Source organism: Nerophis lumbriciformis, linkage group LG32 (genome assembly GCF_033978685.3).
Source record: "Nerophis lumbriciformis linkage group LG32, RoL_Nlum_v2.1, whole genome shotgun sequence".
NCBI lineage: Eukaryota > Metazoa > Chordata > Actinopteri > Syngnathiformes > Syngnathidae > Nerophis > Nerophis lumbriciformis.
In genome coordinates this window covers 26721791-26739708 of record NC_084579.2, presented here as the reverse complement: position 1 = coordinate 26739708, position 17918 = coordinate 26721791, and the positions used below count along the sequence as shown (strand labels likewise).

General features: G+C 38.7%; 1 protein-coding gene across 1 annotated transcript in view; it reads left to right on the top strand.

The window, feature by feature from the left end:
- Positions 1-17918, top strand: part of trabd2a (TraB domain containing 2A) — a 278709-nt gene that overhangs the window by 157840 nt on the left and 102951 nt on the right. The window contains exons 3-4 of the mRNA XM_061927081.1: positions 692-838; positions 1297-1471. Coding sequence (XP_061783065.1) covers positions 692-838; positions 1297-1471 — 322 coding nt within the window. The remainder of the gene's footprint in view (positions 1-691; positions 839-1296; positions 1472-17918) is intronic.

Sequence of the window (17918 nt, the reverse complement as noted above, 5' to 3'; positions counted from 1 at the left end):
AAAAAACAAAAAAAACGATACCGATAATAAAAAAAACGATACCGATAATTTCCAATATTACATTTTAACGCATCTCTACTCTTGACACATTACCTGTGTGTAATATTGGCTGCATTTCAGATAGTTGTGTGTGTGCCATGTTGTTCCAGACCACAGCAAACATGACCTAGCTTGCCAACGATTGTAACAAATCTATTATAAGAAGACAGCCTGTCGTTTCCTTTAACTTGGACACACACATATATACCTTTGGCCATTAAAAGCCAGTAATTATTAGTAGTTATCTCACCTTCTGAGTAGCCTCTGATTTACTAATGGTTTCTAATGTTGTAAAAATGTATAGAATAAATATTACATTTCAACATTTTTGTCAACGAAGATTTGCTTCAGACTGCAACACATAGTCATTTTAGTAGGCTATTATAGCTAATATAGACACTGACGTCATGTGTTGCCTTCATTATAAGACTTATATACGGCTTTTCATTTTTTGCAGCTCCAGACAGATTCGTTTTTTATATTTTTGGTCCAATATGGCTCTTTCAACATTTTGGGTTGCCGACCCCTGGTTTACATGTATAAATCTGTAGACTCCGAATATAAGACGACGTACCTTTTTCAGACTTTTTATTTGGGAACAGCAACGTTTCCCATTGCTAAAAATATCGGTTCTTTTTTTGTTCTATTTTAGGTGATCTTTGCCCTCAACCAGACTTTATTACAGCAAGAATCCTTACGAGCAGGAAGCCTTCAGGTCCCGTACACGACGGAAGACCTCATCCGGCACTACAACTGTGGTGACCTCAACTCCATCATCTTCAACCATGACACATCACAGGTGTGTTTTGTGGTATATTATCAACCGATTACTTTTTTTAATGGCTGCTAGCAGGGTTATTAATCCATTTCATGAAATCCATGATAATTGGTCAAGATGGAGCCCATTGAATTTCAATGCAGATAAATCATTTTATCAAAGCCATCTTTTATCAGCTACTTTCTCTTTAGTTATTAAACTAAGAGTCATTTTGACCCTTTGACCCCATGGAGTGTCGCAATGACACGGCCCTTGACCTTTTGGAGTAACCCTTAACCCCTCTGCCTGACCCTTTCTATCCCACCAAACCTCCTCCTTGACCCCCACCCCCTTCTAAGACGCCTACCAACTTGGTCAGTGTTCTTTTGAAAAGTTGTATCCTCTAAAATTATACATTCAGTTTGGATTACTCCAAGAAAGACTGCAGATGCTACACAATCTGTGTTTATTTGTCTCAACTATAACCATGTCAATTGCAGGTCCCAAACTTCAATAATGTAACACTGCCAGCCAGTGAGCAGGTGACCGCCCAGGAAATAGACACCTACTTCCGACAGGAACTCATCTACAAGAGGAACGAGCGAATGGGCAAACGGGTCAAGACCCTACTGGACGAGCACCCAGAAAAGAGCTTCTTCTTTGCCTTTGGAGCAGGTTGGTGTGGTTTGTACATACATTTTTACCAAAGTAGCCAGTACCACCAATTAAAGTCAAAGTTAAAGTCCCAACGATTGTCACACACACACTAGGTGTGGTGAAATGTGTCCTCTGCATTTGACCCATCCCCATGTTCACCCCCTGGGAGGTGAGGGGAGCAGTGAGCAGCAGCGTGCGCCGCGCTTGGGAATCATTTGTTGATTTAACCCCCAATTCCAACCCTTGATGCTGAGTGCCAAGCAGGGAGGTAATGGGTCCCATTTTTATAGTCTTTGGTATGACTCGGCCGGGGTTTGAACTCACAACCTATCGATCTCAGGGCGGACACTCTAACCACAAGGCCACTGATCTTACCTACATCATTTTTTGTCAACCATTTCTTCATAAAGGAATCGAATAATAACTTTTCCAATAGCAACAGCCTTATTGTACACTGAATCCGGAGAAAAAACACCTCTTGACAAAACCACTGACCAAGCTGATGCTCCATATAAGTTTAGGGCCGGTTGAGTTTTAAAGAAAGCAGAAGCTCAATAAACCATCCTTTTTTATCAGCTTGGGGCCAACCAGAGCTCGTGAACTGTTTGAAGTTCTTCAGCTTTCAGAAATGTACTTTAATACTCAGAATTCCTGTGTCACTATGCAACGAACGTAGTTAAAGTCTAAGTCTGATAAGAGACAAAGCAGTTTAGCAGTGTGGATAAAGACAGGAGATAACAGCAGAAATGTGTTTTTGTGTTCATGTTTCTTGATTGGATGATGGGTATCATTGGGTGATGCATATCTTGGGTAGGTAGACAGTCTGTTGTCCTGCAGTCTTGCTTTGTTTGGTCTTTAGTTGCTAAAGGATTGATCAATCAGAGTTAAGTGTGTAATCATTTGCTAAGGCATATTTTTAGTCTGTCTGAAAGTACTATGTTTGGAGCACGATGAGGAACATACAGTATTTATAAGGAAAACCGCACACCATACACAAAAGTCAGGACTGAAATTGCATTGATGGCATTTTTGTATGGATACAATTATTCCAAAGGTGGCCAATTTTTGAGTGCTAGCAATAATACCTAAAAGTTCTTAAAAAAAAAATTAAAAAAAAAAAAAAAAAAAAAAATATATCCATCCATCCATTTTCTACCGCTTAATCCATATATATATATATATATATATATATATATATATATATATATATATATATATATATATATATATATGTATACTGTCATGGTCAAAAGTTTACATACACTTGTAAGAAACATAATGTCATGGCTGTCTTGAGTTTCCAATCATTTCTACAACTCTTATTTTTTTGTGATAGAGTGTTTGGAGCACATACTTGTTGGTCACAAAAAACATTCATGAATTTTGGTTCTTTTATGAATTTATTATGAGTCTACTGAAAATGTGAGCAAATCTGCTGGGTCAAAAGTATACATACAGCAATGTTAATATTTGCTTACATGTCCCTTGGTAAGTTTCAATGCAATAAGGCGCTTTTGGTAGCCATCCACAAGCTTCTGGTTGAATTTTTGACCACTCCACTTGACAAAATTGGTTCAGTTCAGTTAAATTTGTAGGTTTTCTGACATGGACTTGTTTCTTCAGCATTGTCCATACGTTTAAGTCAGGACTTTGCGAAGACCAGTCTAAAACCTTAATTTTAGCCTGATTTAGCCATTCTTTTACCACTTTTGACGTGTGTTTGGGGTCATTGTCCTGTTGGAACACCCAACTGCGCCCAAGACCCAACCTCCGGGCAGATGATTTTAGATTGTCCTGAAGAATTTGGAGGTTTACCTCCTTTTTCATTGTCCCATTCACTCTCTGTAAAGCACCAGTTCCATTGGCAGCAAAACAGGCCCAGAGCATAATACTACCACCACCATGCTTGACGCTAGGCATGGTGTTCCTAGGATTAAAGGCCTCACCTTTTCTCCTCCAAACATATTGCTGGGTATTGTGGCCATCACATGGACAAAGATAAGACTTTCTGGAGGAAAGTTCTGTGGTCAGGACGCATTTTACTAAACAAAACCAGTTTTCTTTTAAGTAATATAGAAACTGATCAGAGAAGGAAGCACTGAAATGCAACTGTTTATACAGACAGATAAAATCTGTTGGAATTGGAATTATGGGCTTCATTGTATTTTGTCAAATAATTGCTAGGTACTTTTTTGAACAAGGTGTGCATTAGAAAAGAGGCCACTGGTTGAGGATATAGTTAGTGATCTTTATTTAACCAGGAAATAGACCAATTGAGTCTTAAAATCTCCTTTGCAAGGGATTTCACATAAAATACACTTAAAAACAACACATAATACACATAAGATTTGATCCTACAGTTGCAAATCACATTACTACGTCGTTCATGCATTCAGGGTCCTATTGTCCCATTTGTTCAGTTCAGTTTCAGATCAGTTCGGTTTCAGTTTATTTCGAACATGCATACGATACAATGTAATTCATCACACATTTCCAGTTGTTTCAATACAGCACGTCCGAAAAGGTGTAGGAAGAAGCAAAGCCTATTTAATCCTACCCCTTTTCATACCATAGCAATTATATCCAATGTCCTTGTTCTCTGTAACAGAACAGCGAACAAATCAATAATTCATAAATAATATACCATAGTAAGCAAACAAATATTAAATACATAAATAATATTTGTCTCAATACAAATACAATTTAAAAAAAAGGGTTAAAGATGTTCATCATAATTCTTGTTCTGTGTACTTTGTGAACAATTGTAGTTTCTTAAACTGAATCATATTGGTGCTTTATTTGATTTATTGGGTTTTAATCCATTCCATAATTGAATTCCGAATACAGATATGCTAAAGGTTTTAAGTATTGTACGAGCATACAAATGTTTTCATTTAGATTTTCATCTAGGGTTATATTTCTCCTCTTCTGTTGAGAAGAATTGTTGTACATTCTTGGGTAGCAGGTTATAGTTTGCTTTATACATCATTTTACATAATGTGTGTTTGTGTTTTTCTACGCAGGTTGACATAACACAGGTTTCTCTTTTTTGTATTTCCGTATCCATAATGTGGACACGCCCATCCAGAATAAATACATCACAAGTGCGTAAGTTGTGATTGAATGTGGGCTCAGGTGATTTTTTTCAGCTAATGAAGCAGACTTTGCCATGACTTGGGATGTATATTGTTACCATTATCGATATTCCGGTTGGGCGTTTCCTTACTCTTAAAAAGGTTTCAGTATGCAAAAAGAGAGATCCAGGCATAATTGCCCAAAGAAGAAGAAAAGAAACATGCAGAAAAGGTAGTAATAAGGTAATATAAAATGGAAACAAAACAGTAACTAGGAGAGGGGATATCCATTAACGCTCCTCTGGACCATCCATCCATCCATCCATCCATCCATTTTCTACCATTTTCTCAGCTGCATACCACTCCCAATCAACCAAATACTGCACCCCCTTACCCCTACTCCTAGCGTCAAGGACGGTCTTAACTGGGAACGCAGGATACTCGTTGAAAATGTTGGGTTCAGGAGGGCTAAGGAGGCTGGAAGCATTGGCGTCGTTAGGCCTATTTTAGGGGGGCTGAACCCCCCAAATAATCTTAAACCACCCAGAATAATTTAGTGCGATTTATTTATTTTTTTTTTACAAAAAAATGCAGGAAAAAAACAATATGAATAAGATAATATAACCTGTCATTGTTCACTATGATTACAGTTAATTTAAAGTCCTTTTGTCAGCACTTATTATCCAATCCGTTCCATCAGTAATGCCTGCATTTCTATACTAAAAATCCAGTCCCCGTTTTCACTGTTACCTTAGCAAGGTCGAGCCAGACCGCAGTAGCATTGAGGCTACGGAAAGATCTTTTTATGTAGTCGTTCACATTACAAAAAAGATGTGTCCAGACTACCCATTTTCTACTGCGTGTCCCTATAATAACAATTTAAATAATATTATAACATAATAAAGTAAAATAATGTCAATGTGTGGTGCTCATGTTCATTCACAGACCTATAACATGATATCTCATATCAAATATACAATCGTTACAATCAATTAACATGTTAAGTGCGTGTACATTTTTTAACTATAGGAATTCATATTTGTGATTATGTTGCACACGGACCTATTTAAATGACGGACCGGACGCCAATGTTGACAACCATCGACGTACAGTAATTGTGTCTGTGTCGTGTGTTTATAGTAAAAATAAAATGATTATGAATAGTGATTATTTAAAATGTTTTTTGAGTGAATTAATGTTGGTCTGTTGATTACTTGATTGCTTAGAGGACGGTCAGGTTGATGAAGTCCGCCGTCGTGGCAGTCGTGAATTAAATGGCTTTTGCTTCAAACTGACACTAATTCTTAATTGTGACTTTGGGGACTAGGAGGAAATGTTGTTGTGTTACAAACTTTGGTGTGAGTAGTAGAGGCACTTGAACTGAATATGACAGCGTGTAATAAACAGCTGGAACAAAAAAGAATACTGATAGTAGTATCATTAGTCCAGAATTTTAACGATCTTCCTGGACCAACCCAATTGGTAAACTATTCCTAAATATACTGATACACAGTATACATCCATAGCCAGGTGGTGTAGTGTTAAGTTAGTTGAAGTACCAATGATTGTCACACACTAGGTGTGATGAAATTTGTCCTCTGCATTTGACCCATCCCTTTGTTCACCCCCTGGGAGGTGAGGGGAGCAGTGGGCAGCAGCGGTGGCCGCGCCCGGGAATCATTTTCGGTGATTTCACCCCCAATTCGAACCCTTGATGCTGAGTACCAAGCAGGAAGGTAATGGGTCCCATTTTTATAGTCTTTGGTATGACTCGGCCGGGGTTCGAACTCACAACCTACCGATCTCAGGGCGGACACTCTAACCACTCGGCCACTAGGTAGTGTAGTGTGTAGGGATGATGTTCAAAACCGGTTCTCCCGATTGTTCGATAAGAAAAAAAACGATTACCGTATTTTCCGCACTATAAGGCGCACCTAAAAACCACAATTTTTCTCAAAAGCTGACAGTGCGCCTTATAACCCGGTGCGCTTTATTACGATTCATTTTCATAAAGTTTCGGTCTCGCAACTTCGGTAAACAGCCGCCATCTTTTTTCCCGGTAGAACAGGAAGCGCTTCTTCTTCTACGCAAGCAACCGCCAAGGAAAGCACCCGCCCCCATAGAACAGGAAGCGCTTCACCCGCCCCCGGAAGAAGAAGAAAAAACGCGCGGATATCACCGTACGTTTCATTTCCTGTTTACATCTGTAAAGACCACAAAATGGCTCCTACTACGCGACAAGGATCCGGTTCATAAAAAGACGCAATCTCTCCATCCGCACACGGATTACTACCGTATTTCACAGCAACTGATATTCCTGTGAACCGCACTGTGGAACAGGAGCACGTACGGTGAATATTCGCACCACAGGGAATGAGAAGTCATCCTTCACTGTGGTTCTAGCTTGCCATGCTAACTTCCACCCATGGTGATATTCAAAAGGAAGACCTTGCCAAAAGAGACCTTTCCAGCCGGCGTCATCATAAAAGCTAACTCGAAGGGATGGATGGATGAAGAAAAGATGAGCGAGTGGTTAAGGGAAGTTTACGCGAAGAGGCCGGGTGGCTTTTTTCACACAGCTCCGAAGGCGAACACACCTTCACTAAGACGGGCAGATAGCGCCGGTCGACATACGCCAACATCTGCCAGTGGATCGTAAATGCCTGGGCAGATAGTTTCGGTCACAACTGTGGTCCGAGCTTTCCGGAAGGCAGGATTCACAGAACTGCTGCACAACAACAGCGACACTGAATCCGATGACTTCGACGAGGCGGAGCCGGCCATTTTTGGATCCCACGCTTGCGCAACTTTTCAATTCGGACACCGAAGACGAAGAATTCGAAGGATTTACGAATGAAGAATAACTTCAGAAGGTGAGCGCTATGTTTATTTTGTGTGTTGTGACATTAACGTTCGAGCAACATTATGTTGCTATTTATTGCTCTACACCATTTTGAATTTTACTATGTTTGTGATTGCACATTTGCGTACATTTTGGGACAGAGTTGTTAGAACGCTGGTTTTCAATATATTATTAAAGTTTGACTGAACTATCTGACTGTTTTTTTGACATTCACTTTAGCGCAGCGTTTTTTTGACATTCACTTTAGCGCAGCGTAGGCGCGGCTTATAGTCCGGGGCGGCTTATTGGTGGACAAAATTATGAAATATGTAATTCATAGAAGGTGCGGCTAATAATCCGGTGCGCCTTATAGTGCGGAAAATACGGTACGTGGATTCGAATCCCTTTTTGAGAACCGGTTCCGGTTAACGAAGCCACTATACCGTATTTTCGCGACCACAGGGCGCACCGTATTAAAAGGCACCGTGTCAGTTACGGGTGCTATTTCTGTATTTAACGCATAAATAAGGCGCAGCGTATTTTTGGGCGCAGGCATGGTTAAACATACGCTAGCTTAAAACAAACGCGAGCATGCATGGACGCTGTTTTAAAAAGGCAGCAGGAGCAAAGCTGAGTTGGGTTGTACTTTATTGAAGTATTTATTAATGTACTCACATTATTTTTTGATCAATCCTCATCCACAAATCCATCAATGTCCTCATCTTCTGTGTCCGAAATGAACAGCTGGGCAAGTTCTCCATCAAACACGCTAGATTCCCTCTCCTTATTTTCAAAGTCAGTCTCGTTGTCCATTAGCATAGCAAGCTAGCACAACAGTAAAAGCCGACTTCTCTTGCCCCGTTGTGCGTATCGATTCGCTACCGTGCTGGTCCCCTTCTGGATGTCGAAAGTGAGCGGCACCTCGTCCTTGTTGGTGATGTGTTTGTCGGCAATTTTTTTATTTACAACGCACATAGCAGCACTATATGCCAGAGGTGGGACCAAGTCATTGTTTTGCAAGTCACAAGTAAGTCTCAAGTCTTTGCCCTCAAGTCCGAGTCAAGTCCCGAGTCAAGACAGGCAAGCCCCGAGTCAAGTCCAAAGTCAACACTGGAAAGTCTCAAGTCAAATCCTAAGTCCTGCATTTTGAGTTTCGAGTCCTTTCAAGTCTTTTTAACCACAGACTAAATATTAACACAGATTGTGTAGGCTTTTCAAACGCTGTATTTATTTATTAAAACAAGTGCATTTTAAATTGCAGGAAAGAAAATTGTGCTGACATTGCACTTTATAATAGCACTATTAACCAGTCATTTTAAACATTAACTCATTCCTTTACAGAACAAACACATTGAAAAATAAAGTGCAAATGTACTTATTTGTACAAAAGTGTTAACATTGAAAAAACATGACATATACGTGAACATAACAAAAAAGTTGTACTTTTTATATGTCAGGGCCCTATGCTGCATTGCATTTGCAAAAGACCAAATTAGCCAAGAGTCTGTCAGTCATTTGTGCACGATGGGGGCGTAGTATGATGCCACCATGGCTGAAAACTCGCTCCACTGGAGCACTGGAGGCAGGCACTGCCAAGACTCTCATGGCCACTCAGAACAGTGAAGGAAGAGTCTTCATGTTCAATGCCCAGAACAAAAGGGGGGAGAGAGTTGTTTTGGGTTGGTGCACTACTTGTAAGTGTATCTTGTGTTTTTTATGTTGATTTAATTTAAAAAAAAAAAAAATATATATATATTTCTTGTGCGGCCCGATACCAATCGATCCACGGACCAGTACCGGGCCGCGGCCCGGTGGTTGAGGACCACTGAGGTAAACAACCAACAGTATGTCAGAAAGCTAGCTGAAACGGTACACATATTCATAATATAGTATACATTTTAACTGACCTTTATTTTACTATTTTTGTCTTTTTTTAGGTGGCTAAAATACGCGGTGCTGCTGACCGCCGTCTAACGTTACGTGTGATATATTGACTAACGTAACCCTGCTTAAAAAAATCACTGAACAAAAAGTATGAATAAGGTAGTGAACTGCAACAGATTCCCGTGTTTGCAACAACGTTATAACGTCAGCAGTGAGTTTACAGCCTCACTGATTTAACTACACAGCAAATAAAAGTCACGTTACTTAGCCAATAAACGTTATCTTACATTCAAAACTTACCGTTCTTTGTGCAACTTCAAATGCCGGACGAAGTTGGAAGTTGTTGCCTCTCCATCAGTAATTTTCGAACCGCATGTGTTGCATACTGCAAACCGTTTTGTGTTGACCACCTCGTAATTTTTATACCCAAACAAAATTATTTTAGGTATCATTTTTTGTTCACTGGCGTGTGGTTTGGACATGTCTTCTTCGTTGGTTGTCCTGCAATTTGATTGGATGAATGCTGTGTGATGAAAACAAAGTAGATCTAATTTGATTGGCTGTTGTACTGAGACCACACCAGCTGACACACGCAACGCTGATAGACAAGTACACGATGAAAAATACGGAGCGCTCCCGAATAACTTTTTCATCTTTGGGTTTTTGGGAAAGTAGCAAGTCATGTCAAGTCATGTCAATTCAAAAGGCTCAAGTCCAAGTGAAGTCACAAGTCATTGATGTTAAAGTCTAAGTCGAGTTGCAAGTCTTTTTACATTTTGTCAAGTCGAGTCTAAAGTCATCAAATTCATGACTCGAGTCTGACTCGAGTCCAAGTCATGTGACTCGAGTCCACACCTCTGCTATATGCTCACTTTGGGCATGCCTTTAGCGTCCTCTCTCACCTGAAACCTTCACCCTATAACGGCCGCATGCTGTCCTCAGTCACGTCCGCTTTTCCTCCATATAAACAGCGTGTCGGCCCAGTCATATAACATCTATGGTTTTGGAACTCAGTGCACACACAACAACCTATCTGGATTCGATTAGAGATTCGAGAAGGAATCGGGTTGATAAGAGGATTCGATAATGGGCTCGAACTCGATTTCTTAACGAACATCATCCCTAGTAGTGTGTGTATGCATGCTACAACGACGTCTTCTTCCTGACTGAATGTGAATAGTATTCTTTAGATAAAACTTTATTTCACTTGCTTTTTAGCCTAGTTACCCTAGTGTCATATGTAGGGATGATGTTTGATAAGAAATTATCGAGTTCGAGCCCATTATCGAATCCTCTTATCGAACCGATTCCTTATCGATTCTCTTATCGAATCCAGATAGGTTGTTGTATATGGAAAAATAACACAATATTTGGTTTAACAAAAGCTCACTTTTATTTTATAAGAAAAAAACAAAATAAAATAAATACATAAATATTGACTGTTACCCCCCTAATAAAATAAATACATATTGACTGTTGTTGGGATTTTTCAGAAAAACAAATATATACAGTAACACAAAAACAACCTGTCTCTGTGATCACTATAGGTGTATAAATAATAATATAGTGTTAAATAAAATCAGTCCATTGAGCACAAAACTGAAAATAATACAGCTCTCCAAAATGTGCACTTCTGCTGCTATTGGAACATACCAACTACACACACTATGACACTAAGAATGCCACAATCATCAATCAACAATTCTTCTTCCAAAAAATTAGCATGTCGGCTTTTTAGCTCAGTTATTAGACTGAGCTACATCATTTCCTGTGATGTCCCAAAGGGCATTTCCTGTGAGACGGGATTCGTTCCCAGGGATTCGAATAATAAAACAACTCTTTTTCTTTACTATAGTGGCCTCGATAACGGGAACCGGTTCTCAAAAAGGGATTCGAGTCCACGGAATCGGATTTTTTCTTATCGAACGTTTTTTTTCTTATCGAACAACCGGGAGAACCGGTTTCGAACATCATCCCTTGTCATATGTGACGTTAAAAGTTCTGTTTAGTAGCCTACAACTGTTTGTGAAGCTGTGACGCATCAAAAGGGCTTAATTGACAGCTGTCTGTCAAAAAATAGATCCAATCAATTGATTGAAATTGATTTCCTTTTTTTTTTAGTTATTTTCCTTTCTTGCTGATCATTATGCTTAATAAAGCAAGTGTTGTTGATCACCTCCTCGTCCTTTTCAGCAGGGGTTTTCAACTAAATTGTTTTTGGGGCAACATTTCCAGAAAGCTAAGGACCGCTGGACCGAACTTCTCCCTTCCCTGTTAGTCTTATTTTATATATTCTGGAAAACCATAGTGCTCAACAGTAGACGTTTAATTTTGGATTAATTTTTTCAGAGTTACAGGAGCACTCTGCTGTTTTTAAGGACATTCTGCAAAAAAGGTAGTCAAGCACTGCTGATACAAAGTTTTTTTACAGAGTTTTACACAGTTTTTTTTTACGTTGGCCAACAGTTGAATATTCCAAATGATAAAAAAGAGAGGACCTAAAACGGAACCTTGAGGAACACGACTAGTATAACTAAAGAAGTTAAACAAATGACTACAGACTGAAGTAAACAAGCTACAGCAACACCTTAGTTAAACATATCATATTACGGAAGAAATGCGTAACTACCAAAAAGGAGTGGACTTAAATGGGTGCCTTGAGGAACACCTCAGTTATGTAAATCACAAGTGTTCTATGTTTACTCTCAAGGTTAAAATTTCAAAACAAGAATCTGCCACTGTTTTTACAGCGATCAAAGTTCCTCTATTCAACAGGAGCAATTTCCTGTTTTTAGGATTTTTTTCTGCAAAACCTTTTGTCCCCAAAGTTTTGAACTGAACGGTCCAGTGTCGTTTTTGGCCCCCATAGCCCACGTTTAATAGCCCTGCGCTACAGTATATATACCATCCATCCATCCACTTTCTACCACTTGTCCCTTTCGGGGCCAACACAGTATATATACATTGCTATTAAATAGTCACAATGTTTAAGGATGACCTCACGGTTTAGCCTCTGTCTTTTTTAGCTTTGAAAAACACATATTGGTTTTTTCGAAATCAAGTGCTAGTCGTAAATGTTCAACATTTTTCCAAATTAAATTAAAACCAGATTTTCTAATGATGAAGCAGAACAATACAAAACAGTGTCATCCACATAGAAATGAAATTAGGATCATTTCGACACAAGACATTGATATAAATATTACATAAAAATGGGCCCCATGATTGGACCCCTGGGACAGAAAAATTATACAGTATGCTGTGTATCTGCATGACTTCCTAATTAAGAAATAAACATGCACTGGGTTAATGAAAATAAGCATTATGAAAGGCAGCATTCACAGAGTAACAAAGACACATGGAAAACACATCACCAGATGCGTGAAAGTCATGTTTATTCAACATTAAATTAAATTGTGCTTGAACATTTTTACACTTATAAGCCAATTACGAAAGTACCCAAACATTGGAAAGAATGTTCCAACATGTTTTGTTTCTCACAATGTTGTTGTACATTTGGTTCTGAGGGGATCAAATTTTAGTGCCATCCATTTTGCTGTCATCTTAAAAAAAAAAAATTCCATCTGATGACATCGCCCACAGCCGCAGTTCCTCAGTAGGTCATTTCACAGTAGAGAAAGCAGCCTTAAACACAGTAAGAGAGAAGCATTCACATGCTGCTGGACTCTTTGCACTAGCAGGAAACAGCTGAGGAAAAGCAGACATGCACACACACACACACCCACACACACACACATAGGTACAAATGCATATACACACTCTAACAAGGAGTACATTTCATGACAAGTCCCCAAGGGGGCACCTTTACAAGGGTTTGGTCTAAAAAGGTGCATGTGTATTTGTGTGTGAGAGCTGGCGAGTGAAAGTGATACGACCAATCAGCCCAGAAGCACTAGTTTTAGACAAATGGAGGGCATCTTGGGTCAGTGTGTACAAGGAACTGGATGGAGGGCATTAGGGTACATTCTGTCTTGCACACACACACACATCACACACACACACACACACACACAAAGTCTTGTATTTGTTACCTTCTTGAGACCTCTGAAAAATGCCTACCTCTTTAGGACCATCCTTTCTAGATATATAAAGATTTGTATTTACAACATTGATAATATATACGACCCCAAAAAAGACAAGCGGTAGAAAATGGATGGATGGATGGACATACTATGCAAATATAAAAAAGCTTGTTGTGAAAAATTAGTTGGAATTTCACAAGAAAAAGGTCACAATTTCACAAGAAAAACTTAGAATTTTGGCAGTATTATAATAAAAGTCAAAACTTTACAAGAAAAACTGAACATCTGTGCAATATTATGATAAAAGTTGGAATTTTACTCAATAACAGTCGCAATTTTACAAGAAAAGTTAACAATTTTGGCAATTTTATGAAAATAGTCGAAATGTTACTCAACAAAAGTCACTACTTTATAAGAACACTTTATTTTTTGGCAATATTATAATAATAATTGGAATTTTACTTGACAAAATGATGACAAAAGTCATAATTTTACTCGAAAAATGTCACTATTTTACAAGAACAACAAAAAAATTGGCAATATTGTGATAAAGATTTGTATATGTCAAATGTCACCTTAAGTAATAATAAAGTAATAATTTTACATAAAAAAGCTATCATTTAATGAGAAAATATTACAGAAACAGAAAGAATATGAGAAATTGTTCCCAATTTTATAAGAAAAAAGTCGACACATTGGGAGAAAAAGACTGCTTTTAGTTCACTGATAAAAAAAATAAAAATAATAATCTTCATTATTTACTTCAAGTTATTACAGTATGTCTCTATATAATATTTTTTTATTTTTTTATTTTGGCCAAAGGGGGGTATTTCAATTTCTTACACACACTTGTTATTACATGTGTTGGCCAGAGGGGAAGCACTTCAAATTTTTACACACACTTGTTATTTTATATGTTGACCAAAGGGAGAGCACTTTTAAAAGCAACACACAGTCAATTTGAAAAATCCTTCCTTTTTGGGAACACCCTCATTTTTATAGATTTCAGCACCAGGGGTGCAAATGAGACATTCTCTATTAGATGTAATGGTTTTTCGTATTGGAACCATGATTTATGTCCTAACTTGTTCGCCGGTCCTCATATGGAAGGTACTTTTCCTTGTTGGTGTCTCAAGAAGGGTAGAAATACAAGAACACACACACACACACACACACACACACACACACACACACACACACACACACACACACACACACACACACTTGTATTTGTTACCTTCTTGAGACCTGGAAAAATGCTTATCTCTTTAGGACCACCCTTTCTAGATATATATAAAGATTTGTATTTACAACATTGATAATATACACCACCCCGAAAGGAAATGGATGGATGGATGGATGGATGGACATACTATGCAAATATAAAAAACTTGAGTTGGAAAAATGAGTTGGAATTTCACAAGAAAAAGGTCACAATTTCACAAGAAAAACTTAGAATGTTGGCAGTATTATAATAAAAGTCGCAATTTTACAAGAAAAACTGAACATTTGTGCAATATTATGATAAAAGTTGGAATGTTACCCAATAACAGTCGCAATTTTATAAGAAAAGCTTAAAATGTTGGCAATTGTATGAAAAGAGTTGTAATTTTACTTGACAAAAGTCACAATTTTATAAGAAAACTTAATTTTTTTGGCGATATTATAATTATAATTGGAATTTTACTTGGCAAAATGATGACAAAAGTCATAATTTGACTCAAAAAATGTTACTATTTTACAAAAAAATTGGCAATATTGTGATACAAGTCAGAATTTTATGACAAATGTCACCATTTTGCATTAAAAAGTAAACATTTTACAAAAAAAGTAATCATTTTTTGAGAAAATATTGCAATATTACAGAAACAGAAAGAATATGATAAATTGTTCCCAATTTTGTAAGAAAAAAGTCGACACATCGTGGGAAAAAGACTGCTTTTAGTTCATTGATATTTATTTATTTATTTATAGTTTAAGTTAAAGTACCACTGATAGTCACACACACATAAGGTGTGGTGAAATTACCCTCTGCATTTGACCCATGTTCCACCCCCAGGGAGGTGAGGAGAGCAGTGAGCAGCGGCGGTGGCTGCGCTCGGGAATCATTTTGTTGATTTAACCCCCAATTCCAACCCTTGTTAATCTTCATTATTTACTTCAAGTTATTACAGTATGTCTATATATACTTTGTTTTCCATCCATCCATCCATTTTCTACCGCTTATTCCCTTTGGGGTCGCGGGGGGCGCTGGAGCCTATCTCAGCTACAATCGGGCGGAAGGCGGGGTACACCCTGGACAAGTCGCCACCTCATCACAGGGCCAACACAGATAGACAGACAACATTCACACTCACATCCACACACTAGGGCCAATTTAGTGTTGCCAATCAACTTATCCCCAGGTGCATGTCTTTGGAAGTGGGAGGAAGCCGGACTACCCGGAGGGAACCCACGCAGTCACGGGGAGGACATGCAAACTCCACACAGAAAGATCCCGAGCCCGGGATTGAACCCAAGACTACTCAGGACCTTCGTATTGTGAGGCAGATGCACTAACCCCTCTGCCACCGTTTTTATTTTTTTTATTTTTAATTTTGACCAAAGGGGGCGCATTTCAATTTATTACACACACTTGTTATTACATATGTTGGCCAGAGGGGGACCACTTCAAATGTTTTTCATACACTTCTTATTTCATATGTTGACCAGAGGGGGAGCACTATTAAAAGCAACACCACCCTATTTTTTATAGATTTCACCACCAGGGGTGCAAATGAGACATTCTCTATTAGATGCAATGGTTTTCCGTGTTGTGACCATGATTTGTGTCCTAACTTGTTCACCGGTCCTCATATGGAAGGTACTTTTCCTTGTTGATGTCCCAAGAAGGCTAGAAATACAAGAACACACACACACACACACACACACACACACACACACACACACACACACACACACACACACACACACACACACACTAGTGACCCAGACCCCCAGGCTACACTGAAGACAAACCAGGGTAAATGTGTCCTTAATTATCCGTAGAGGGGTCAAAGGACACGCACACACACATACGCACCTAAACCACAATGGAGCTCATTATGTAGACTTCACAGTAGAATTCCCTGTTGTGAGACACATCTTATCCGTTATCAGTGACCAGTTCCCTCACCATCACCATCTCAGTTCATTGATCATTGCATTATTTCAAAAACAGTGTTTCTTCTTGTATTTTGTTGGGGTTAGTAAAGCACAATAAGGTGCTCTTATTTACCGTATTTTCCGGGCTTTAGAGGGCACCAGTATTTACGCCACACCCACCAAAGAAAATATACATATATTAGCCACACAGTACTATAGGCCACAGACGTATACCGGTACGAAATATTTTGTAAATGTTTATTTATATACCTTATTGTTTCCAAACTGTGCATGTCACACGGCAGTAAAATGGCTAATCAAACAAAACAGAAGTCATCGTAATCGACCCACTAGCTCCGGAAGTTAGCTCTCCAATCAGCTAAATCAACTCAATAACTCCACGGTGACGTTTTGGTGAATTCACGAAACTGAAACAATACAAAAAGCATGTCATTGTAAGTTAATAATGCCAAGACAGACCCGAGTAAACGTGTTAGCATATTTGCTAATGCTAACGCCAGCTTCATTACATTACGAGAGCACGTACAAATACATCGTATGCGTGAAAACTGTACAACACACATCAAACATGGGACAGTTTAATAAGTATGATTTTTTTTTAGCTATATCATGAAACTTACAAACGTTGCTTAGAGTGATGAATGCAGAATTATTTCGTGTAAAAACGGTATGGAAGGTCATACATAAGGTCATACATAAGGTTCAAGGCTGGAAAGAGGAAATACATTTTTAACCCGCAGCACCTGCAGTGAGCGAACTTGTCCAAAAGATGGCACTATAGCACACATTATAACTCACCTTTTTAGTGTCTGTCGTTGTTCTATGAAAACTGTTTGTTGAATTGAAAACATCATGGCGAAGAAAAATCCATAAATTAGCTGCAAGGTTTTAAAGCTTGGGAAAAAAAGTAGCTGTTTAGAGTCCGGAAAATACAGTAGACACCTAGACTTTATTGTAATCGATCAACTATGGCTAAAACATTTGATTCATACTTTGTTTTTTGTTAGATTTTTTTTTTATTGGATGAGAAAATCTGGTAATGTTCTGAACTTGTTTCAATGCAGTTTCATTAAACCGGGGGGTCGGGATGACATAGTGGTGGTCTACGTGGATGGTGTTCAACATCCCATTCTTCTTTCTTTTCTTTAATCCTCTTGGCCCCCTTGGGAGCATAAGGCGTCTACCATGGATCTCCACCTCACTCTGTTCTGTGCAATGGTCTTCGCTTCTTGCCAGGAGATCCCCATCTTGGTCAGTTCATCAGGAGTGGACCGCCTCTAGTTGAGTTTTGGTCTCCCAGGCTTCCTCTTGCCTTGAGGGTTATAGTCCAGGGCTTGTCTTGCTAGGTTTCTCGGGTCCTTCCTAAGTGTATGGCCGATCCATCCCCACTTTCTGCTTTTGATTTCATTTTGAATTTGCTCTTGGTTCATGCCTCTCCAAAGGTCTACATTTGATAT